Here is a 26,649-nt window from a genome sequence, read left to right as displayed (position 1 = left end):
TGTTTTGAAGACATGAGAATTCATCAGAAACATAGGACTACATTATATATATATATATATATATATATATATATATATATATATATATATATAAACATATATAAACCTGAACAAAAGGAGATGTTCTGCAGGATGTAATGTAGATTGACAGCCTCATTCACCTTCATCTTTCTTCCATACAATGAAAGTGAATAGCAACTGAAGCTGTCATTCTGCCAAACATCCCCTTTTGTTTTTCATGGAAAAAAAATCAGTGATGACAATGTCGTTTTTGGGTGGACTGTCTCCTAAGGAGCCAGGCCCCTTAGATCAAAAAAGGAAAACAAAAGTGGTGTTGGAGTGCTATCATATCATTTAATTTTACATTAGAAAATGTAAGTTCAGTATTCACAGGAATGTGTTTACACAGTAGCCATGCACCATATACAGGATTTGCTGACCTCTATAGCCCAAAGCCTGTAAAATCAATCTAAATCTATGATCTAAATCAGGAAGAATGTCAATGAGGGAGAAACAAAGGCCATTACAATGAAAAACCCATATATCATTCCTTTTCAAACATTTTGTTTTGCCACATTTGAAACGCGGCATGTTACAAATTGCCTGTGAAATTTCTGAGCAAACACAGCATGAGCAGATTATTGTTTTTATGTAATGTTTATGCTTAAACGTAATGCTTAATGTAAATTTGACTTTGGTAGAACTGGATCTCATAAAACAGGCACTATACAGATTACATTGCAGAAGAACAAAAATCCATGGATACATTTCAACTAATCTGGGGTAAATTACTATAAAACACACAAGCATTAAAGTGCAGAACTGTCTGATTAGAACTAAATCTGAAAATACACCGCATTTAAGAACTACACTGCATCTATGTTTAGTAGATTGAACTCCCCACTACAGGGAAAAGCTCCATGAAGTAGCATTCATATATTGAACAAAGTATACAATCCTCTGTCCTGAACCAGCTCAAATTTTCTTTCTCTTCGTAGTGCAAGGCTGTAGTGGTTGTCAATGCATCCCTCACGTTGGCTGGAGCTGGCATGCAAGCCTGTCTTGCATGTATCTAAAAGACTTGTTTGTTTGAGCTCAAGTACGATCTGGACCAAGTCCACAAGTAGGAGACTGCCTTTCTAAAAGACACATTCAGCTGCCCACTTAAAAGGGGACAATTTTGAAAGGCGCCATAACAGTGAATAAATACTAAAAAAAAGAAACTAACCCCACAAAACGTCCAGTTTAAGTTCTGACAGTAACTTTTTTGCTGTTACGAAGATGCTTGTTTTCTCTCTTTTCAACACATTGCTAAAACAGACTAATTATGTACACGGAAAAACAAAGATAATGTTATATGATAAAAATGAAGCTTATAACAGGAATCCTGTCCATGAGATTTGACAAGGCCACAGTACTCCAAACAAAGAGTAACCCACGATATCAAAACTTACGTTCATCATATCACCTCTGGACAATAGGCTTATTTCATAACCTATTTATCCTCCAAAGATTAAAAGTAAACTAATATTTGTGCACATGTGCTTTAAATCCAAATCAAATTTAGCCGTAAGACACAGCCATATCTAGGCTACTGATGTCACAGGGAGACCAACAGTGGAGAGCATTACCAACAAGAGCTTCGAAAGCAGCCAAAATGATTGACAGATGGGCCTTACTTTTGTTCTGAGTGACAACGTTCTTAGCCTGATGTACCAGTATAATATTATTGGACTGGTGTAACTTGTATTATATTACTATTATTCATAATGGTACATTTACAATATTCTAATAGCACAAAGTTATTTATATGACATCATAACAGCATGGTGTCACTTCTGTGTCTTGAGTGAATTGCACTGCACCTCACATAATATTATTCATGCAGCTGTTGTCCATGTACTGTATAATCTCGGTGTGTGTCATTCAATGAAGATGATTTGTCTCTATAAGCTCAGTTTGGGTCTGATTGGTCATGTGCCTCTTTAGTCCTCCTCTTGGCATATGGCAACCCACGTCAAGCCTGATCTTAGCTTGCTGTGACCCCAGCAGTGACCCCAACCGTTAAGGGCTGGAGGGTGAGCAGTCTCCGTTCACAGCTGTGCCTCGTGCCTTATGTAGTGCTGCCTGGATCCGGAAGTGTGTCCGTGATTCCATGGAGTAGTTTTTGTAATTTTGCCTGGCAAAGAAATCATGGTTAATAGTGTTTAGGACTAACGAGGCAATGTGTATCAAACAGGTATAAAATACATAGTGTTTCAGGTGAAATATATGACTGTTGTGCAGACAACCTTTATATTATGCCACGATGTGTGATGCTATTATAAAATGAATAATTCTGTGAATCAGTTTGTGAATTGTTTACATTGAGTCGATGACTGAATGTGCCTCTGTGTTAAGACAGTGTCTTAAGATCTAATCTGACCAATTAACAGTCAGGGGTAATCAATCAGTTTTATTTTTTGGATTCAATTTAGATTAATCTACGTTTTTATGTAACCAACATAAAAAAAAAATAATTATGACCAGTCTTAAAGAAAAAAAATCAGATGATCTTGTAAGACTAGTCTTAAACTTTTATGCAACCGGCTCCTGAAATTAGATTATGAATAGACTCCTACTGTATGCTAATACAAAATTCTTATTTTTTACTTTTACTTTATTTTAATATTTAGAATGGTTTATTAAAAAATAACATCCTTTGAGATTTGAATTAAGTTTTTTTATTTTATTTCAAAAGGCAACATTCACAGCAATGTACCATTCAGACAATTTAGGCGATCTGTAAATCATTTAATTTTATAGCACAATTAAAATAAAATATATTACATATTAAAATAATTATGAAAAATAAAATAAATCAAATACATTTTAAAATAAAAGTAAATTGTTATTGTAATTTTTTTAACAGTGAGGTCAAAACTTATAAAATGTTTTTTTTTTTTGAGCAGTTGGTATGATTTTCCATGTCGAACAAAGCAATGAATATATCTTTGAGACCGTGTCGTCAACAACCATTAATTTTAGCAGTGTTACATTTAGTTAGGGTAAAGTGGTAAATCTGTGCCTGCTTTGAAATTCCAAATAACACTGACTCTATAAAAATGGTCACTCCACACATTACGTACATTGCTATCTTAGAGGTATAAAACATTCACTGTCAGGACTGAACTTACTTGGCTGCCTCCAGAAGTTTGACGGCCTCGTCTATTCTGCCCTCTTCCAAACACAGTAACCCGTGTTCCAGAAGAGCATTGGGCACCAGGTAGTGGTCATATTTAATCTGACTCTCACTGTACAAGTGCAAACACAAAGAGAAAAAGATCATTTGTGATTGAAGCTATGTTTAAAACATTTTCTCTACTATCTGTGACATACTAGCGATTAAAGCATGTAATATTTCTTATTCTATGCAGTGAAATCACAGAACACGTCATTTTACGAGTGACTCTTTCCTCTTCTGTAGAGTCAGTAAAAGAAAATAGGCCATGTCTGCTTAAGTTTTCACAAGAAAAACCACAAACATGTCTTTTTATATTAGTGTGATTTGTTGTACAGCAAAAGAGCAAGACTGACTTGCAGAGGACGAGGGTGAAGTAATGTTCAGCTTCTTCCTTAAAACCCAAGTGTTTGAGACAGAGCCCCTTAAGCAGACTAACCACACACTGGTCATCTGTAGTGTACTCGGTCCCTGAGAGCAAACACACAGAGACATTTATGTTTCAGAAAAAAAGCTAAATGTGATACAGAGAGTGTCTGTGTTGATGATTTGTTTTTTTTCTTCAGTGGAACACACTGTTACTTTTGGTACTCATAGTCATTAGTAAGAGTAGTTGCAAAATATCATTTGGAATGACATGAGGGAGGAAATAAATAATTGCATTATTTTTGGGTGAACTATTATTTTAAAAGTGGACACCGGCATAAGCAGTATTGCATTGTTTGGAGGGAGATTTTACTTGGATGTTGTTCAAGCGTCTGCTGGGCCTCGTCCAGTGTCTTCAGCATGCCCTCTGTCAGGTCCTTGTGCTTCCCAATCACAGTGTAGCCGTTCCAGATATACATCATCTCCTGTCGTGCAAACATACCCTTACAATGAACACGAATTTAAGACTGCATCTTGTCCAGGTGTTTCCTTTTGTTTATTTTGCAGTGGGATTACACAAATCAGGACACTCAGATTCCTTACTCTTTGTTAATTAAAGGGATTTTCACACAGGACGTCTTCTTGCATTTAAAAATAGCAAAACAGAACACAATGGAACAGAACAGGAAGCAAGTTTATAGATGCAGTACACCATTGCCAACGCACAGACTCAACACATCTGAATAGTAACTCTAAACGCAGCGAGACACAAAATGACAGCCAGAGATGCAAGAACACATCCTGTGTGAACTATGCAAATAAGACACTTGCAGTATCAAATAAATACAGACAGTAAAATCTGTATAAAACTGAACACTAACCAATGGAGGTGCAGGAAGAGGAATGGCATTATCTGTATTATAGCGGCGAGCTTTTCTGATGGCAAACTTCTCTGTGGGCAATGACTTCCCAGCTATTTTCTGCTTCAGACTGGGAACTTTCCTGAAAATTGCAAAACGGATCATAGTTTGCATTAATACAGTAAAGTACATGTAATGTCCATTTTATATTTGCAAGAGGATGGGCTACATTAGATGCTCAAAGTAATTATTATAGATCAAATATTAGGTCATTTGTAATGCTTGCTTGAACTGAATGACATTACAGTACAGGCTGTATATGACATAAATGACTTTCTTGATTTTATAGTCATGCTGTCCAATTTATAGATTTATATTTAATCATGTGAACAAACATGCACACCATTCCCTTGCCATTACCTAAACAAAGCCACCTCATTCTCTCCGAACGGCTGGCATTCCTCACGACTCAGCATGCTGAGGTAAGCAGCTTTCATATACGCATATGTGGCCTAAAAAAGTGTGTGTGAGAGGAAAAAAGAGCGATGAGTTCCGAACTGCACAGTAAACACAAACATCCCCGCAGGTGATTAATTGTCCTCAGCCGCCATTCATGTTATATCAGCAGACCTTTTAAACCCAGCGCAAAATCTTCAATTTTATTAAAAAAAAATATATATATAAATAAACAATGGAGCCTTGGTGAGCATAAGAGACTAGAGAAATATTCAAAAATATTTAAAAATCTTAACCTCAAACTTTTAAATGGAAATGTATACATAAACTTGAAATTTGACCCATTTTAATTCCATCATTTGCTACTTCAAATGTAGTCATTTAATCCTTTCGGCCCTGAAAGGCATCCACCCTGTTTTACATAAAGACCAAGAAACTCTTCAGTGCACCAGTCAACTGTGTATTTTAAGGTTTCACCTTAGACCAGGCGTTCTCTTTGCTGAGCAGATCTGCGTAGAAGTAGGCCATCTTCCAGTGCCTTTTATAGGTGAAACACCACATCAGTTCCCAGTAACACATGTGATGGAACTGCTTCCAGTCCTGCTGAGCTTCACAGCACTCCTCGAAACGCTTGATAGCCTTAAGAACAAGAACACACACATCAATACAGGCACACAGGCAGTTAGAAATAAAAATAAATATACATAAAGAATTGAAACAAAAACCTCCTCTTTTTATACATTAGATAAGAGTAACTATCACTTACACCATCCAGATTTCCTTTAATTTCCTCTATTCGACCAGCGAAGAACAAGAAAATGGATCCCTGACAGGAACACAGCAGTTGTCAAATATAAAATTCATACTCTACTATTAACAGTGATTGCAGCAGCTGTTCATATCCTAATGTAAATGAGAATGTGAGTTTTTTGGGATTTATCACTGGTAACTTGAAACTGGTGGTCAAGTACCTTCGGATACTTTTTCAGATAAGGCTGCAGCAGTTTTTCTGCATCTTCTACATCCCCCTCTCCGGTGCCTAAAGGACATACACATACATGCAATGAGATACCAAATAACACAGTGTTACTTCTGATGTACTACATACAGTATGAATTGAAAATGCGATTCAGAAGCAATTTTCTCTTACCTAAAATGAAGCTCATGAAGGTGTGATAGCAAAGCAACAACATGTTACACAGGAAAGACCTAAATGTGTGCTCAGCAGAGCCCTCCTGGAGCTGCTCAAGACCAAACTCCTAAAACACAAAGATATATACACAGTGTTAGTTGTAGAATAATGCAACTGTAGAACATGCCAAAAGGAATAGTTCACTCAAAATTGCAAATTTGCTGAAAATTTACCTCAGGCCATCCAAGACATCGATGAGTTTGCTTCATTACATCACTTGCTAGCCAATCAATGGGTCCTCAGCAGTGAATGGGCATCAGCTGTCTGAACTCTCATTCTGACGGCACCCACTCACTGAAAAAAGGACCCTTAGGTGAGCAAGTGATGTAATGCTAAATTTCTCCAAGTCTGTTCTGACAAAGAAGTCAGAACATATTACCAAGTATGTTTACACACACAAAAGGAATCTGACAGAAAGAAACAATCTCATCTCATCTACATCTTAGATGGCCTGAGGGTGAATACATTTTTGGCAAATTTTTATTTTTGGGTGAACTATTGCTTTAAGACAGATACAACACACAGGAAATCATTCACACTTCTGTGCTTTACTACATTCAGACAAGTATAAAAAAACATCGGCATGCACCTTGACACAGTTTATTGCTAAGACAGACAGAAAGAAAAAATAGCCAAGCTCAGATTAAATTTCATTTGTACACGCCAAACATGAGCACAGCCCAGACTAAGCTTAGTACTACACAATACTCACTTTGTTACCAGAGAAGCCCACAAATTCCAACAACCTGAGAGTCCGTGTTGGCAATAACGACAACATCTGGGAGAAAAACAGGTGAGGGGTTGAGAAAACAGACTTGCCCTCAATGAACTCTATGCTAGGATTCATAAGTACTCATGGTTTGGTTTAAGAGGGAACACTAGAAGGTATTTTAAGGCTACAACAAAAGAAAACATATGACATAATGCACTCACCAGGTTAAAGGCCCCAATCCCAAGCTTAACGCCTCCCTCAAAATGACCATGATTGTCACCTTGAACGTAACTTGAGGACTTCAGGACCGTATGTAGCTCCCTTGCAATTAACACAAACACACATTAAAATAAACATACAGATAAACTTATGGAAGTGTGTATGTGAAAGCACACACAAAACCAGTTCTTCTGATTAAAAAAAAATTAAGCAAATTACATTGTAAACATGACTTTGTTATTGTTAATTATTTTATTATCTTTTAAATATTTAAAAGATAATAAAATAAATAATTTATATAAATATATTTTTAATATTTGCCATTTTGGCCACATCATAGAAACAGAAATATTGGCTCATCTCTATGTTAGTGCATGTTAAAAAAGCACAAAAAGTAACAAAAATATAATAAAAAAAAAAAAAAATTATATATATATATATATATATATATATATACACACACACACACACACACACACACACAGTGGCATGCGAAAGTTTGTGAACCCCTTGCAGAATCTGTGAAAATGTGAATAATTTTAACAAAATAAGAGAGATCATTCAAAATGCATGTTGTTGTTTTTTATTTAGTACTGTCCTGAGTAAGATATTTTACATAAAAGATGTTTACATTTAGTCTACAAGACAAAAAAATTGTTATTAAATTATTCAAATAATCCCATTCAAAACTTTGGGAACCCTTGGTTCTTAATACTGTGTGTGGTTACCTGGATGATCTATGACTGTTTTTTTTGTTTTGTGATGGTTGTTCATGAGTCCCTTGTTTGTTCTGAACAGTTAAACTGAGCACTATTCTTCAGAAAAATCCTCCATGTCCTGCAGATTCTTCAGTTTTCCAGCATCTTTTGCATATTTGAACCCTTTTAAGCAGTGACTATGATTTTGAGATCCATCTTTTCACACTGAGGACAATTGAGGGACTCAAACACAACTATTAAAAAAGGTTCAAACATTCACTGATGCTCCTGAAGGAAACACGATGCATTAAGAGCCGGGGGGTGTAAACTTTTTTAATTTGAAGATCAAGTATATGAAAATTATTCACATTTTCATAGATTCTGCAAGGTGTTCCCAAACTTTCGCATGCCACTGTATATAGATAGACAGATAGATAGATAGATAGATAGATAGATAGATAGATAGATAGATAGATCTGACACTTAAAATGACTTTTGTAAGTAAGTAGCTGGAACTGCACGGAATCAAAGGAATAGCTTGAATGTACTCTATTATTTGGCCCATTGTTTTCCATCTAATATGTATATGTACTTTCATTTCAGCTATACTTTAATTATAATTATTTTTTTATATAGTTATCAATAACAACACTGCAACAGGTCTTACTTGTATATTTGATAGCTGTTTCTCACTTTCATTCCTCCCTTTATGAAGTTAATCATATTTTCATCCTGAAAGAAACAGTAAATAAATCTTAAATAAGCAACTTAACTTTATCCACAATAATATATTTTACTCACATACATAATAACAGGGCAAAGTAGAATTCAATATTAGCAGTAAAAGGGAATCCACCACTGGGACAGACCTGCAGGAAGGTGAGTGCTGCCCTCTGGAGGAGGCATTCGGCATAGCACACTTCAGCGTGGAGCTCCTCTGGGAAGGACACAAACGCAATTACGCTTTCAGAGTATCTAAGTATGATGGGAGTATGTCACAAGGCCTTGTAAAAAAATAGCCACATGATATGGTCACCATGGGTTGTGGAAGTGATTGCATAAACTACTATCATTACAAAAAGAAGTTTCATCAATCTCAAAATGTTTGCATGATATATATATATTTTTCTACTGATGCATCCTTATTGCCAATTAATCATTTAGCAAAATATGTATATAGGCACTCACCTTCTGTAAAGTTTTTGCTGTTGAAGGCAGACTTTTTACGGTATCTGTAAAGACAAAAAAACCCTTATCAGTCCTATCCTGAAACAACACAATGATCCATCAGTAGTGGTTACTAGGTAACACACTCAGTTGGCACAGTTGGCTGAGGTCAGCCTAGTGCTCTCTGTTACAGTCCTGCTGTGTGAAAGCTGGTAGACAAACTTGCACTCCATCCAAAAGTAAAAAACTCAGCTTCATTCACTGTATCCCTGAGGCCATATAAATAGAGCAGTTGGATCTGAGGAGGACACAATGGCTGTCTGAGTAAACGGACTCCCCTCTGAGGGACAAACATGAATTATTCTAAGTAAGTTTGGCTTCAATTAAATTTACACAAATACAAGACATGCAGATGAATGCCGTGGGGCTAAGATAAGTAGGCCATGCACACCCTACAAAGTTTTATAAGTGACAACCACTGGTCTGTGTATTTATATTACACATTTATATTTTTTATTTAATATTTTATTTTAATCTTTTATTTTTATTAAATTTTTTATTTTAAATACATTTGTATTTCTATTTTTAGGGGCAGTCGTGGCCTAATGGATAAAGAGTCGGACTTGTAACCCAAAGGTCATGGGTTCGAGTCTCAGGTTCGGCAGGGATTGTAGGTGGGGGAAGTGAATGTCCAGCGCTCTCTACACCCTCAATACCGTGACTGAGGTGAGACCCTTGAGCGAGGCACCGAACCCCCAACTGCTACCTGGGCGCCGCAGCATAAATGGCTGCCCACTCCTCCGTGTGTGTGTGTGTGTTTGTTCACTACTCACTGCTATGTGTGTGCACTTGGATGGGTTAAATGCAGAGCACAAATTCCGAGTATGGGTCACCACACTAGGCCACACATCACGTCCTTTCCTTTCCTTTTTATGGAATACAGAAGTCACTCTATCACTCAAGTGACAGCCACAGCAAAGAAAATAAGCTACATGGCTGTTAACAGTTTAGCCACTGAGCAACAGCCAGGCATTTATTTTAACACTTTATTTTAGTACAAACAACAGAAGGAGAGTGTTTTGTATACGCTTTTTAAACTGTGTAAATGAACAGAGACTTGAGTTTAGTGAAAACATAGTAATATATATTTATACAGTATGCTTGTACTTATTGATTTAGTATTTTACATTAATGACACTTTAAAAATACTAAAGTATTAATATCATCAAAAGTCAATTATACATTCTGTAAAAGTTTACCTGGGGGGAGCTTCTTGCTAAATTTTGTGCTATGACAACTGAAATAGTAAATGTTTCTATATATTTATCTTAATAACATGTTGCCTGATGCATCATCATCATCATGCACATACTCAACTTTAAGGTAAATGCACAGAAATTGTTGAATACAGTCGTTATTTTTGTTTTCTTTGCACAAAAAGTATTCTTGTAGCTTCATGACATTAAGTGTGAGCCACTTATGTCACATGGACTATTTTAACAATGTCCTTACTACCTTTCTTGGACTGCATCAAAAATATCTTAATTTGTGTTCCGAAGATGAACAAAGTGAAACGACATGAGGGTGAGTAATTAATGACAGAATTTTCATTTTTGGGTGAACTATCCCTTTAAGAGTGCATCTTCCCCATCTTACTGTACTCCAAACACCTGATTTATCTTATTAGACCAGTTAATATCAATGTATTGAAGAATATACAGTATATATTGTGACAGAACCAGTTTACTGTCCTGCATACGTGGCGGCTATTATTTGGACCAGACAATGTAGCTGAAGATCAGCTCTGAGTTTATGTGTGATCAGGTGACAGTGGCATTCCAGTGCTACAGGGCCTGGATGACGTGGCAGAGTCACAGAGGTGCACGTTGCCTGGAAACACAAGCATACACCAGATTGTCACACCCCCCCAACACAGCGTGTCATGGGTCTCTGAAATTCCTCTGCCATTTGGGATGTGGTGACAGCCCTAGACCTGCTGCATTGTGGCATTATGTCACTAATACATATGTGACATAACCAAAAGAACCTGAAAATAGTGTATGGATGTTAACAGAAGGGCCTGAAATAGAATCAAAGTCCATGGAATAAAAGCACACCTGCTAGTATGTTGCTCTCTCTCTCTTTCTAAAATATGTAAATATCTCAAATATAATTATTTTACATTAATTGACAGCCCTAATATTACATTTACATATCACAAAAGATAATAAAAAATATTATTTCACATATAAAATAAGTTTAAAAAAATTCCATTTTATTTTCAATTAATGAATTAAAGACAACACACCGTTGACACACAGCCTGTGCCTCTTTCATTGTGTTGCCTGCAGCCAATATGTCCTCCGGGTCGAAGGTCATCATGGCCTGCATTTCCAGTATTGTGGCATAAGTGAGCGCATGATACATGCTGTCTTTATTCCTGCCAGAGAACACAAAGGAAGACAGTGCATTAGATCTATATATAGAACAAAGGAGAGGGTGGTGTAACAGTGACGGTAAAAGAAAATTCACCTCTGAGACACTCAATAACATCATCAATAACACAAATGAGGTCTGGAAATGGATGAAAGTGTTTGAGTAACCTGACCATCCTGAACACAGTCTTGTAACATTATATCAAAAACACTAATACTAATGACATTATGAAAAAGTAAAACTACCAGAAAACACTCATTGTCAATTAAAAATGTGAATATAGATTTTGTTAAAATGCACTATTATTCTTTACCTTATCACAATATTTTTTGCAATTAAATTCAAAGTGGCTAAAAAGTGCTTTAAAAGAACATGCATTTTTATGCAGGTTTTAACTTTGATTTTGCTAAATTCTAGGCAGCAATTAAACCCAATTTAGTGTCTATTTACAGTGCAGTTTCAGTTCTTTCAGGAGCTGAATAGAATGTGACATTACTAGTCCAACATTCCTGGGTAGAGAGATGTCTGGATAAACAGGTTTACCACTCTTTCCTTTACACAGGTGGAACTGGAATAATGTTGGCATGACGGGAACAGGAATGTGGCATATATTATATTCTAATATACCATGAGGGCAACACGCATAATGAATGGATGCCAAAATCAAACATGAAGGGCTACGTTTTTGTCTTAGAATGGGATCATTTTGAATTTATGAATGAGCTAACTTGTAAAAAGTTTCATCGCTGATTTTTTGTGAACTCGTAAGAGTTATGAGTACTAAAAATGGTTAAAATGCTTACAGAACAAAACAGCTGTTGACATGTAAACGAATATCAGGCGTTGAAATAGTGTTTGTGCTGTTGCTGTTTCTGCTGTTACTGTTTTCCTAAGGAATCACGAACACTGGCCTGAACTCGTAACCTATCTGTATGCATAATCAGTAATTATCCTTTCAAAGTCAAATCAGATGTCCTGCAAAACAGCACCAAGAAGTGTGGAAGGAGAGAAAGAAGCTACTTTCACACAGCAGCAGACCACAGCTGTCAGCCAAATTTGGAGTGCTAAATATGTTTTCTGTTCATACTTATTTTACTTATAAGGTCTGTCAGCCTTTCAGTTTATAAAGCATGATAAAGAAGTTGTTAGAGAGCTACAAAAAAGCCCTATTTAAGGAATAGTCCACTGTGCGATTGCAGAAAGATCATCTCCACTATAAGCAGCTATGAACTTGTACAGACATGGATTCTAATAGTTCTGCTTTTGAGTCTCTCGTTCTGCCTCTGTTTGTAAGTTTCTCTCTTGTGCACGTGTACCTTTCATTAGCTCCATGCATGTAGCAGCCCTGCCCTGCTGGCTGGAATGGGGTGGGACGCGACTAAAACAAACCTATTAGGTAAATCACAAAACTGTGACTTCACTATTTGCAAGTTCAAACATTGAGCAGCAAAAGTGGGATCCTCTGATTGTTGAATCAATGCTGAACAGCGTGTCTGTGTTTATGTATTATGCAAACTTGTACACATGAATGTGTCAAACTAATATCTGACCTGATATCCAGACGTACAGAACTATTTAGCAGCAGTGTCCAAAATTAACATTTACACATTTACTTGTGAGAGTAAATATTGCCTCCGGTGAGTAAATAACATAATGCATGGTTTATATTAAACTGTAAGCATTATATTCTGACACTCATTGAATAAAATAAAATAAGATAAAATAAAGAGAACCTACAAAAGAATCACCATTGCAAGGTGTGGCTTAAAGTTCATTTTGGATCCTGAATGCAACCCAACAAAAGTGCAGTGACCCAGGGGACAAAGATGGAAAGATGGCAAAGATTATAAAATGGACTGAATAATTATATAGTTTATAATACACAAAGGCACACGGCCATCCACAGCTGTGAGTAGTGAGGAAGGCAGAAATGCGAGATGCTCTAAGACACAGCATTCATATGAAAATAAGGTGTGGTGTGAGAAGAAGAAAAGACCTAGAGATGAATCTCCAGAGAGCTGAACTTATTCAGTAGGTTTTGGGTTATGTGAGATTTACCTGAGAAACACCCAATGATTGTGGATGAAGACTCGCCTCACAAAATGATGTACAAGAACAACTGCGTAAATTAGTAGATTATGCACTTGCGCACTTGCTTAATGGATAAAACCAGATGCAAAACAGTTTAAACACTTCATAAGATTCAAAAGGGATTAAGAACAGTGATTCAAACGGATTATGAAACAGTACAATCCAAGGTTTCTCTGCCTCACACCCAAACACACAAGGTGGAAGTAAAAGAAATAATATAGCCTCATTGTGTTCTGAGGTCTAAAGTTCCATAAATGATCCAAACCCAGAACCTCACACAAAAACAGTAAACAGCAGGTCAAACTCTTTTTGTGAAACACACAGGCGGTCTTACCTGCTCTTAAGTCTGGTCAAAGCCTCATCGAATTCATTTCGCAGGAACAGATCCAGTGCCACCATGCAGTCTTGAAGAGCCACTGACAGGTCAGATTTCTCTGACCTAGCACAAATAGAGAAAGAAAAAATGGTCACACTTTATATTAGGTGGGCTTAACAACTATGAACTTACATCAAAAAATAAGTACAACGTACTTATTGTGTTCATATCGTATTGCAAAACACTTTTGCTGGTATTGAGGTGGGATACGGGTAAGGTTAGGGACAGGTTAAGTGGTATGGGTCGGTTTAAGGGTGGGTTAAGGTGTAAGGGATGGGTCAACAGTGTAATTATAAATGCAATTACAGAAATTAATTACAGATGTAATTACATAAAGGTATTATTAACAATATAAGTACAATGTAAGAACATGTATGTACACAATAAGTGCATTGTACCAAATTATTAAATGTAAGTACATAGTAGTTAAGGCCACCTAATATAAAGTTGGACCGAAAAAACAACTAAAACAATTGATAATTTCCATATCCTGTCTTAAAAGAATAGTTCACCCAAAATGACATTTTTCTGAAAAACTTCTCACCCTCAGGCCATCCAAGATGAATTTGTTTCTTCATTGGAACAGATTTAGGGAAATTTAGCATTACATCACTTGCTCACCAATGGATCCTCTGCAGTGAATGGGTGCCGTCAGAATGAGAGTCCAAACAGCTGATTAAAAAGTAATCCACACAACTCCAATCCACCAATTTAACATTGTGTAAAGTGAAGTCGTGAAGTTTATAACAAACAAATACATCATCAAGATGTTTTAACTTCAAACCGTTGTCATATATTTATAACATTGCTTTCTCATCTGAATCAGGAGAGAAATATTCACAGATGGAAGTACCGTTTACAAGCAAAAACAGTCCAAAACAGATTTTGATGTGAAAGGACAACAGGGTATGGATTTTTCCACTGGAAAAGCGTTATTATCAATTTTAGACTGGTATTTTGGCCATAAGCAATGTTTGAAAGTATGGCTGTCAAATTGATTATTATGATTAATCACATCCAAAATAAAATGTTGTGTTTACATATTACATGTGTGTGTGTGCTGTGTATACACACACTGTATATACAAGTATATAAACACAACTTTTATTTTGGATGTGGTTAATCATGATTAATCGATTTGACAGCTCTAGTTTAAAGTAAAAATGTCTTGATGGATTTAATACACAGCATTTCACTTCACAAGACGTTAATTGATTGATCAGAGTTGTGTCAATTACTTGTTGGATTGTTGTAATGTTTTTATCAGCTGTTTGGACTCTCATGGCGGCACCCATTCACTGCAGAGGATCTATTAGTGAGCAAGTGATGTAATGCTAAATTTCTCCAAATCTGTTTCAATAAACAAACCTCATCTACATCTTCAAAAATTGAACGACATATCAACACTACTGATTATTTTCCTGGTTAGGTCTAAAGGATCCCATTTGGGACAGGGCCATTGTACTCTTGAGGCAACACAACAGCTTGTGAAGCAGCTCAAGGAAGTAGTGATCAGGTGTCATGTTGGACAGGGGACAGGCTCACTCAGCTTCGGAGCATCTGCACAAAATCTCACACTGTCCCCAAAAAGCTTGTCCTGCGTGAGTGTGAAGTCACGGCTCTCTGCTGCAGAGAATCCCCCCAGAGTCTCTCAATTTAGATACAAGTGCAGTGAAGCAGATGTCACCTTCAAATGCACAGGTGAGTGAGTATCTGTAGTGTCAACTGAAAAACAACACTGAGAATGTGAAGAGGAAAGTGTATAAGAATAATGAGAAGAGGAGCGAGTAGAGAAAGTCTGGGAAAACGAAGTGTACTATATTTTGATTTGTGCATAAAACAATATACTGACAGAATGCTTATGTTTCTTAGAATCCCTATATTGCAGGTATTTAAACTGAATTTTTTATATTTATGTTTTTAAGTTTAATGAGGAGTAAAAACTGATTTTATATTTGTAATTTAAACTAGAATTTGGTCATCAACGGGACTTTATATGCTTAATGCACTCTACACCATAGACTACAAGGTTTAAAATCATATTTGTTTGCATCTATTTCATTTTCTCCATTACCAAAAAATTCACAGTTAAATTTTACCTACACATTTCAGGCAATCAAACGTAAGCATTCATTTCAATGCTTTGAACTTTTTTACTGTCTATATTACAAAGTATGATGCTCACATGAGTTAATAAATCCATATAAACATTGATTTATACATTTCTATAATTGCATGTGCTAATTAACTGCAATTGTGGGTTTGCAGATGCAATGACAGACAAGACTAGGGCTGAGAGCAATGAGACAAGACTCTACAACTCCTACAGTTCATATAACCACACTCTATGGAAGATTAATGAATCACATACTCAATGGGTCTAATTCCTGGCAATCTAAAGTGGCATTTACACCATCAGTCATTCATTTTCAATCAGTGATGATGCAACAAAGTTGGGCAGGATTTATGTCCTGAAAAAAGTATTTTCCTCCTCATTAAACAGTTTTTTTTACAATATGGCATTTACTTTTTAAGAATATGTTTAACTAATGTGCACTAACATCTCCAGTCAAACCAGTGGCTTAATAAGAGTTACACAGAACAGGATGCCTGATGGGGGCTGCCATGTTGTGATCACACGACTAGTCAAATCACAGAATAAATGAACCATGGCTGACGCTGTGCCCGAATGTGCCTGGTTTCATACTGTATAGTAGATGAAAAACAGCATGTGAAAAGAGTAGTATGTCCAAATGTATAGTATGGACATATGTATAGTAAATTATGACCTACCACTTCCACAGAGATTCTGACGTAAGTATTTGACACACTTTACCATCCCATTAGGCCACGAGAGAGTATTTGTGAATGACAGTAAAGTGTCACAACTGACGCAGATGGAGTACATCCAAATTTAATTTATACTACCGATATTCAAACTATACCGAACGTAATTTTTAATGGACAAGAAGTAAGTTTCAAACCAAATAAAATACTAGACAGCATGTGATTTCGGACTAAGTGTTGGAAATATATACTAGAAATGTGCGAAATAGCACATCTATGGCAATCACCTGTGGTGTAAATTGCTTACTAACTTATAATGGCACCACCAGTCCTAAACTTCTAGCAACTATCTTGAGCTGTGATGTGAAAGGCAGCGGACAGGGAAAAATATAAATCCATGACATGCTTAAAAGAACAAAAATCCAATGGTCAAATATCTACAATAATGGAATGGTATACATGTTATTTATATGATGTAAATTTCTAAGCATATACAGATAAACACAATCATTATTTATGAGTGAACAAAATCAGTTCCACTGTTTCTTCAGACACATGATGAGAAGACAAATGTCTCAGAGATGAATATGATCAAAGCCCATTGTATCTCTATATAAGGGAGACATTCTTCAAATTACAGCACCATTTAAAATTAATTTCTAAATTGAGTTGAAATTTGTAATGGTCCTGACCTCGGCCTGCTAAGATTATAGCACGCCTCTTAATCTAATAAAACCCAACAGCCTCTTACAGTTCTTCAACCCTGAAACATTCTGCTGAAAACAACCATTCATAGAGTGATTCTGCATGTGGACCAATGAACTGGGAATTGAGAGTATGTAAAAAGACAATGGCTTTGGCCATTCTCCACTGAAACTAATCAAATCAATAAGTGTGATTAAAGTGTGCGCCACGTCTTTGCATTCCAAATGACGGCCAATAAGGATGCTCTTTATGGAATCCGCTTGGCCAATGCAATGCAGCTGATGGCTCGGGCTACTGTCAGTTTTGTTATAAATCACTTACCCCCTTGTTGTTCCAAACCCGTAAAACCTTAGTTCGTCTACGAAACACAATTTAAGATATTTTGGATGAAAACCGGGAGGCTTGTGACTGTCCCACTGACTGCCAAGTAAATAACAAGGCCCAGAAAAGTATGAAAGACATCGTCAAAATAGTCCATCTGCCATCAGTGGTTCAATCTGAATTTTACGAAGCGACGAGAATACTTTTTGTACGCAAAGAAAACAAAAATGACGACTTTATTGAGAGTATCTACTGAACGCAAACTGCGTATGCTGTTCTGTGTCAGCCGCACGACACGGATATGTTTTCTACATTTATTTACACTTTGATTTGAACGAAAACAGCATATCCGTGTGGTGCGGCTGACACAGAACAGCATACGCAGTTTGCGTTCAGTGGATACTCTCCAAAATGGCGCTACGGTGACACGGAGGAGACGGATATATCTTAAATTGTGTTCTGAAGACGAACAAAGCTTTTACGGGTTTGGAACGACATGGGGGTAAAGCGATTAATGACAAAATTTTCATTTTGGGGTGGAGTAACCCTTTAAGTCATAATCTGTAAGTTTTAAATAGAGTGGTATGCATTAAATAAAAGCTGGTCGTCTTGTTGTCTAATGCCATTTAAAAGCCAAGATGCACGTTTTGAACACATATCTAAAATATACATCAGCACTGCTGTTAGTGATGATAATGGATATTTAAGTGTGCAAGATCATTCCCTTGTTTTTACATTTAGATTACCTTTGCTGTCATTTAAAGATCACATAAAACAATTGTTTAAATCTATTGTATTGAAATAGGCTGATATCAGATTTTAATGTTTTATTTGTTTTTCAGTCAAAAATACTATAGAATTTTAATATTTGTCATTTTGGCCACATCATAGAAACAGAAATATTGGCTCATCTCTATGTTAGTGCATGTTAAAAAGCACAAAAAGTAACAAAAATATAATAAAAAATAAACAAAATTCATATTATATATATATATATATATATATATATATATATATATATATATATATATATATATATATATATATATATATATACATATATATATATATATATATATATATATATATATATATATATATATATATATATATATATATATATATATATATATATATGTATATGTATATATGTATATATGTATATATATATATATCACGTGTTGTGTCTTTATTTATATATATATTTATGCAATTTATCAACATGCATTAACCAGTAACCGATAAATGATCAGTATTATAGAATTGACCATGTTTACACCTGCTTTTCGTGCAGTACAATGCCTAAAATGTATCTAAACTTAGTAGACATAGTTTTAGACTAATGAATGAATTTACCGGCCCCAAAAAGTCTAAACCAACCTTATATGTCCATGAGTAAAACTAGAATACAGCAACAATCAGCTTTAATCAATCAGCATTTCTCATCCCCCAGAGGTAGAACACAGAGTGAATTTCCTCCCTGATGCTGATATGTGATATCAGAGCTAGATGATTTGAATGAACGAAGAACAGTGCATGCTACATTGAGCCTGGCTAGCAAAAGGAAGTGGTCTGAGATTTGTTCAGAAACTACAGCAGAGGTAAAACGAACCTTTGCACTCCTTGTACCCTACAGTGCTCACAAACTAATTGTGGTGATGCTAAGCGATTCTGAAGAGCTGATGCCGCCCGGGGGGCTAATTGACTACTGATGATCATCAACGGAATGATTGGAACAAACAAGCTGACTCTAAAACACACACACATGCACATGCTCAGTGCTAAGAGACTAACACTCCCACAACAATTACAAAAAGCTGTGTTCTACACTTTAACAAATGAATTCTACAACACAAGCAGCTCTAAAAGCAAGGCCATCCAAAACAATTACCCATCTAAAATTTCCAAACCATCCCCGTTTTTCTGGTTATGCAGGCTGTAAATGCATTCTCATGTTGAGAACAGCTAAATAGTCCTCAATCACTGCTAAAACACACATTCACACAATAGCACACTCTCAGCTGTGTGGCGTTCTTACCCGTTTGACAGAGCTTCTGCATCTCCTGACATTTTCATCTGGTACAGTGAGATCGAGGAGTGCAGTAAAGCGAAAGAAAGGAGGAATAAAAGGAGAGAGAAGAGACGCAGAGTAATTCACAGTGTGTGTGAGAGAACAGGCCTTCGTACTGGTTCCTATCAGCAGAGCAGCAGCTTCCCTCTGGCTACAGAACACACACACACACAGACTCGCACACACACAAACACACACACACTCTCACTCACTCAAGCTGCAGAGAGGACAGCGGGAAAGGAACGCAGAGCTTAATAAGATTGGGATGACTATCACGCAGAAAGAAAGTGAATATTCTCATTGCCTCTTTCTAGCTGTCTCCCCGCCTTCTAACAAACACACACACGCCACCTCAGCCTCCTCCTCTTCTCAGTATCACTCTCATGCTATACACTACATCCTGGCCTCTGGTTGGTCAATGATGCAATGGAGGCGGTTCCAATTTCTTAAGAATCCACCTAGCAAAATGCTCCTAAAGTGGGCATCACGCTTCTGCAGTCAAGTGACAATCTGAACTCAGCAGCAGTCAATAACATTCAACACAATGACAGTCCTGTAAATCAGTGCTCAACAGTGGGGTCATGAGACACAGAGGACAGATGCAGACCGCAAAATCAGCACAAGGAAGTGACATAACCTGTGGCGTGTTGAGGAGAAGGAACTTTATAGAAAGAATGGATGCATAATGAAATGCTTCTATTTTGCATACTCTGGAGCCACAGGACAAAGCTGATTGGTTGATGAAAGCACATCCTGAGCTGTGAAACCAACAGCAGCAGACAGGAAAAAATTCTAATGTATACAGGATAAAAGCCAGCACTGGTGAAATATGTACTGTAAAAAAACAAAATTTAAAATACAGTGCTGTTCAAAAGTTTGGGGATGGTTTTTGAAATCGGTTTATTATGCTCACCAAGGCTGCATTTATTTGATGAAAAATACAGTAAAAACATTAACAGTTAGAAATATTATTACAACTTAAAATAACTGTTTTCTATTTGAATATAGTTTAACATCTAGTTTATTCCTGTGATGGCAAAACTGAATTTTCAGTAGCCACTGCTCCAGTCTTCAGTGTCACATGATCCTTCAGAAATCATTCTAATTTGTTGATTTGGTGCTCAAAATTTTTCCATTATTATTATAAATGTTAAAAACAGTTGTGCTGCTTAATGTGTTTGTGGAAACACTGATACTTTTTTCAGGACGTTCTGATGAATATAATATAATTTGAAATATCAATTCTTTAATGATCAACTTTTGATCAATTTAATGAATTGCTGAAATGAATCGCTTTATAAAAGTATTAATTTCTTAAAAAAAAAAAAAAAAACAGTAGGCTAGCTTATAGTTTACAGGTGCATCTCAAATTAGAATGTCGTGGAAAAGTTATTTCAGTAATTCAACTTAAATTGTGAAACTCATGTATTAAATAAATTCAATGCACACAGACTGAAGTAGTTTAAGTCTTTGGTTCTTTTAATTGTGATGATTTTGGCTCACATTTAACAAAAACCCACCAATTCACTATCTCAACAAATTAGAATATGGTGACATGCCAATCAGCTAATCAACTCAAAACACCTGCAAAGGTTTCCTGAGCCTTCAAAATGGTCTCTCAGTTTGGTTCACTAGGCTACACAATCATGGGGAAGACTGCTGAGCTGACAGTTGTCCAGAAGACAATCATTGACACCCTTCACAAGGAGAGTAAGCCACAAACATTCATTGCCAAAGAAGCTGGCTGTTCACAGAGTGCTGTATCCAAGCATGTTAACAGAAAGTGGAAGGAAAAAGTGTGGAAGAAAAAGATGCACAACCAACCGAGAGAACCGCAGCTTATGAGGATTGTCAAGCAAAATCGATTCAAGAATTTGGGTGAACTTCACAAGGAATGGACTGAGGCTGGGGTCAAGGCATCAAGAGCCACCACACTCAGACGTGTCAAGGAATTTGGCTACAGTTGTCGTATTCCTCTTGTTAAGCCACTCCTGAACCACAGACAACGTCAGAGGCGTCTTACCTGGGCTAAGGAGAAGAAGAACTGGACTGTTGCCCAGTGGTCCAAAGTCCTCTTTTCAGATGAGAGCAAGTTTTGTATTTCACTTGGAAACCAAGGTCCTAGAGTCCTAGAGTAAAACCAAAGTCACTGCACCCGTTTACCAAGAAATTTTGGAGCACTTCATGCTTCCTTCTGCTGACCAGCTTTTTAAAGATGCTGATTTCATTTTCCAGCAGGATTTGGCACCTGCCCACACTGCCAAAAGCACCAAAAGTTGGTTAAATGACCATGGTGTTAGTGTGCTTGACTGGCCAGCAAACTCACCAGACCTGAACCCCAGAGAATCTATGGGGTATTGTCAAGAGGAAAATGAGAAACAAGAGACCAAAAAATGCAGATGAGCTGAAGGCCACTGTCAAAGAAACCTGGGCTTCCATACCACCTCAGCAGTGCCACAAACTGATCACCTCCATGCCACGCCGAATTGAGGCAGTAATTAAAGCAAAAGGAGCCCCTACCAAGTATTGAGTACATATACAGTAAATTAACATACTTTCCAGAAGGCCAACAATTCACTAAAAATGTTTTTTTATTGGTCTTATGAAGTATTCTAATTTGTTGAGATAGTGAATTGGTGGGTTTTTGTTACATGTGAGCCAAAATCATCACAATTAAAAGAACCAAAGACTTAAACTACTTCAGTCTGTGTGCATTGAATTTATTTAATACACGAGTTTCACAATTTGAGTTGAATTACTGAAATAAATTAACTTTTCCACGACATTCTAATTTATGGAGATGCACCTGTATATAGGCCTATTAAAGACTGACAATGTTAGAAAACATCTCTATTTTGAATAAATGCTGTTCTATTTAACTTTTTATTTATCAATGAACCCCAAACAGGTTCCAAATAAAAAATAAATAAATCAATAAAAAATTAAGCAGCATAACTGTTTCCAACATTGATAATAAATCAGCATATTAGATTGATTTCTGAAGGACCATGCATTGAAGAATGGAGTAATTCAGCTTTGAATCACAGAAATAAATGATATTTTATTAAAATAGTATAAATGTATATTAAAATAGAAAAACATTCTTTTAAATTGTAATAATAATAATAATAATAATAATTCAAAATATTAGGCTACAGTTTTTTTTCTGTATTTTTGATCAAGTAAATGCAGGCTTGATGAGCATAAGACACTTTCATAATGCTGCATAATTATCAAAAATGTTAATATAATAAAGTCCTTTCATGTCACCATTTCGCCAGCCTACACTTCACATAATAGGCCTGTAGGTGACACTTGGGCTTCATTAACTATGAGTTTCATGAAATAGTAAACGTTGTATATCATACATAAATAAAAGTGAATTGAATAACCTACTGATTACCAATATTGCGACTTTTGGCGCTGCACGGTTTTGTGCAATGCTTAGTCATTTAGCATCTGTTTTCTCACCGATGTAATTTGATTTATAAAATGAGACAAACCGCAGATCCAGATCACTCCACAAACAAGCTCGTCTGTCCCATGTCATTTTCAACCGATTTATGAATAAGAACGGAAAATAACCGCTCCACTTCACATATTGTCCAATGAAATTTGAACTTCTTGAGCCAGATCATGATTGATTGGTGTAGGCTATTATAGCTACATGACTAATGGGCATTGATGAATTATGTAATATTCCAAAATATATAGGCCTAATATGTGGATTTTTAATTAAATCGACACACTAGCTTTGATTATTGATGAAAAATGTTTAAAATATTGTTTGGTTTATTTTATTTCCTTCCGTCGACCCACTCACTGAAGAACCATATGTGGCTCGAGAGCCTATGGTTTCTGAACAGACTGGAATATCAGTCATCAAGTAAAACGCAGATATGTAAAAATAAACAGGAATTTTCTGACTTTTGAGCGATTAGTTACGGTTTTGTACAATTTGTCATGTTAATTAGAATTCAAGTGCATTTTGTTTTATTGACCACAATATCATTGCTATTGTCCGAGAAGGGCACTTTTGAATAATTTTGAAAAAGGGCAGGGACAAAGCCCCCCCTTCTGAACGTGCCTGAGTAGGTGCTAATGTGAACTGATTGTGGGAGATTTTGTAGACATGATTTGCAAACCTGCAGATACAGTATAAATTAATAACTTGCAACCATCAGTTCTGTTAATTTGTCCATGCAAAAGGTTTTAGCACATTGCTTTGATTACAAACTAGCTATCTGCATCTAGAACAATAATGTTGGTGTGCTATGCTTTTCAGCTCTAGATTAGAGTAATCATGACCATACAGTAACTGGCATGACTGGGTCATTACGGTGAGATAATCCTTTAAGAAAACGAAAATTAGCTTCCTGTTGACTGATGTGATGGTGCTTCATTCTGTATTGGGTTTAGTGTAGCTGATGTGGAAGCCATCTGGAGTGAACCTTTGAATAATACATGCGGAGGCGGTAGGAACCTGCCCTTTATGAGAACAATCGTTAAATCTCTCTAACGAGATGTTACCTCCACAGTTTGCCAATGTGAGATTATGTAATAAAAAACTGTCTACCTATAGAATCTATAGTCAAAGCTTCAAAAAATAATTTATTATTACTCACGTGCTCAGTACTAATTTATGCTTCTCTTATATTTAAATACACATATAATGCAATGCATTGTGGGAAGTAACATGATAGTGCCATTTTACCTGTTGCAACACAAAGGCTAATCTGGCTACTGGTATTCATGTTCACTTATGCATGAACGATATTGCTTTTCTTCACAAAACATGACTGCGGCACAGCAAAGTGCAAAACGAAGTTTGAAAAAGAAATGTGGAGGCGGAATCCTACCCATAATCAGTGATGACAGGGTCCAGCCCATCTTTCTCTATAATAGGTGACCTAAAAAAAGGAAACAATCTTATAGTTACCGCTACTATTATCAGCCAAGAACTTCTCAAATGACATTTTTATTTTGAGTAGATAACAATTCTTTATCAGTTAACAGGGTGTGAGTGTGTGTGTGTGTGTGTAAATGTGTTCCAATAATTGTTGTCAGTGTCACAGACAATAGATCTAGTGTGGAAACAGAGGTTGATTTAAAGCGTGGCACACTCACTGTGATGGAGACGTGGGGCTGTCCAATGAGTCTTCAGTCTTGAGTTGATCTCTAAAAGCAAATGAAAGCATGTGAACAAAATCTGATCTTGTATTCTTCAGTAATGAGCCAACACCGTTTCCTGAACACAAAAAAATATCTGGGAAAAACTCTCAAGATCATATTTCATCAGCTTTGAACAGTTTCCATAAACATGATACCCAGTGTCTCATTTTATTAAGACAACCTTAATGTGTGCACTGATAAACAGGAAGTAGCACTGACTAAAATGTATTTTCACATTGAATAGCTACTAACACTTGTGTTTTAGAAATTCATAAAAATAAATCAGTGATTACTCAGTTTAGCAAAATGAAAATCTTTTTACATGTAGGCCTAACAAATTACGGTGTGAAGGGAGCATCTACTTCTCCGTCATAAAACAATAAACAGTTAAGCATTAACAGACAGCAGCAAGCAGTGGCTGTGACGTCAAAGTTTGTTTGTTTTAAAACAGGAAGATAGGGTTATACCATGAAAGAACAGGTATCATCCAATCAGCTTGCTCCAAATCTCATCCATGTTATGACAAAACCTGCTACATTGCTTTTGACATAAGGTCTTTTGATTAACCTGACAGTCTGACTCTTCGAATATTGTTAAGGCTCAAATGACTTTGCAGCATACTAATGATACTGTTTTATATTCATTAGGAAACTGTTACTAATCCAATAGGCCTCTAATGGCTGTTTATTCTATGGTGCCATTATATTAATGAGAATCATGGCAAATAGTTTAATTGTATATAATTCCCAAACTTAACTTTTAGGACAATTGTTTCTAACAAGGGGTCCAAGGCTAGACTATATCAAATTAATGAGTAAATACAAATAACACTTGAACAAATGATCTGTTAAAGATTATATAATGTAGTAGCCTAGTCTTAGTTATTGTTCTTATTTAAAAGTGTTATATTTCAGTTTTAATCTCGAGGCTCCCCTAAGTAAAGAAGAGCAAATCCCATCACTAGATAGATTACTTAAAAGTAGGTAACTTTAATGATATCCTGTCTTAACAATTAGGGGGTTGATACTGAATTATATTAATATTATATTAATATAATATTCACCGGTAAATACGGTGCCACACATAGATATAGCTACTTCATAGATAGCATACTTTCATTAACACATACACATTGTTGGTAAATGTACTTTAGATATATTGATGTCTTTGCATTTTCACATTTGGATATACAACGATAATTATTCTGCTAAGCATCATGTTCTTAAAATGAATTAGTTACTATAGTGTTACTAAATATTCAATATCCAAGTGACTATGAATGCCATGTTCTGATGTAAGGAAGCAGTGATTTGTTAGACCTACCCACCATCTGAAACCATAACACTGAAGTCCGTAATTCTCTCATTTATGCAAATTATGTTCCTGTATCTGCCGTACGGAATTCTCTCCACCTGTCCAAAAAGATTGCAAACTTACTTTTTGCCGTCATTCTTCTTGTTGCGTCTCCAGAAACTCATTCCAAAGAGAAAGAGAAGATAGTAAATCCAGTAAGACAGTAGAGAGCGTGCTAGTCACTACCTGGACATTCGTTACCTGTCCTAACCTACCACAGGTGATCACTGAACTTCTGTTTGAGACGCAACAGCGGGCCGTGTGTTTCTATACTGCCTTTTTTCAACATGTGAGGCAGACAGGGAGGTGTGGAGAAACCCATTTCCACAAATAAAGAGATCCTTTGCGAAAACTGCTGGAATGCTGTGCTTACAACCCTTCCCTGGTCTTAAAGTCCTCCAGATTCAACATGAAAAAAGTAGGCTACTACTAAGTTAGTATGTTTGC

General features: G+C 36.2%; 1 protein-coding gene across 4 annotated transcripts; it reads right to left on the bottom strand.

The window, feature by feature from the left end:
- Positions 1-674: 674 nt before the first annotated feature.
- Positions 675-26,649, bottom strand: ttc39a (tetratricopeptide repeat domain 39A). 4 transcript variants are annotated; one of them, XM_058785854.1, is made up of 21 exons: positions 26,418-26,470; positions 26,177-26,261; positions 24,805-24,855; positions 24,537-24,587; positions 13,752-13,856; positions 11,199-11,330; positions 8,912-8,955; positions 8,593-8,660; positions 8,391-8,455; positions 7,028-7,127; positions 6,807-6,872; positions 6,053-6,161; positions 5,874-5,941; positions 5,669-5,728; positions 5,380-5,541; positions 4,867-4,958; positions 4,468-4,588; positions 3,960-4,071; positions 3,577-3,691; positions 3,177-3,293; positions 675-2,179 (listed from the first exon to the last, which is right to left on the bottom strand). In XM_058785854.1, the coding sequence occupies exons 5-21, from the start codon at positions 13,814-13,816 to the stop codon at positions 2,065-2,067; spliced, it is 1,611 nt and encodes a 536-aa protein (XP_058641837.1). In that variant the 5' UTR covers positions 13,817-13,856; positions 24,537-24,587; positions 24,805-24,855; positions 26,177-26,261; positions 26,418-26,470; the 3' UTR covers positions 675-2,064. The 4 variants fall into 4 exon arrangements, with proteins under 4 accessions (XP_058641837.1, XP_058641833.1, XP_058641836.1 ...); XM_058785850.1 differs by lacking the exon at positions 26,177-26,261 and having other exon boundaries at positions 26,287-26,647; XM_058785853.1 differs by lacking the exons at positions 13,752-13,856; positions 26,177-26,261 and having other exon boundaries at positions 26,287-26,649.

The sequence above is a fragment of the Onychostoma macrolepis genome, chromosome 08, assembly GCF_012432095.1.
Source record: "Onychostoma macrolepis isolate SWU-2019 chromosome 08, ASM1243209v1, whole genome shotgun sequence".
In the NCBI taxonomy this organism is placed as follows: domain Eukaryota; kingdom Metazoa; phylum Chordata; class Actinopteri; order Cypriniformes; family Cyprinidae; genus Onychostoma; species Onychostoma macrolepis.
This window is presented reverse-complemented; position numbering and strand designations above follow the sequence as displayed.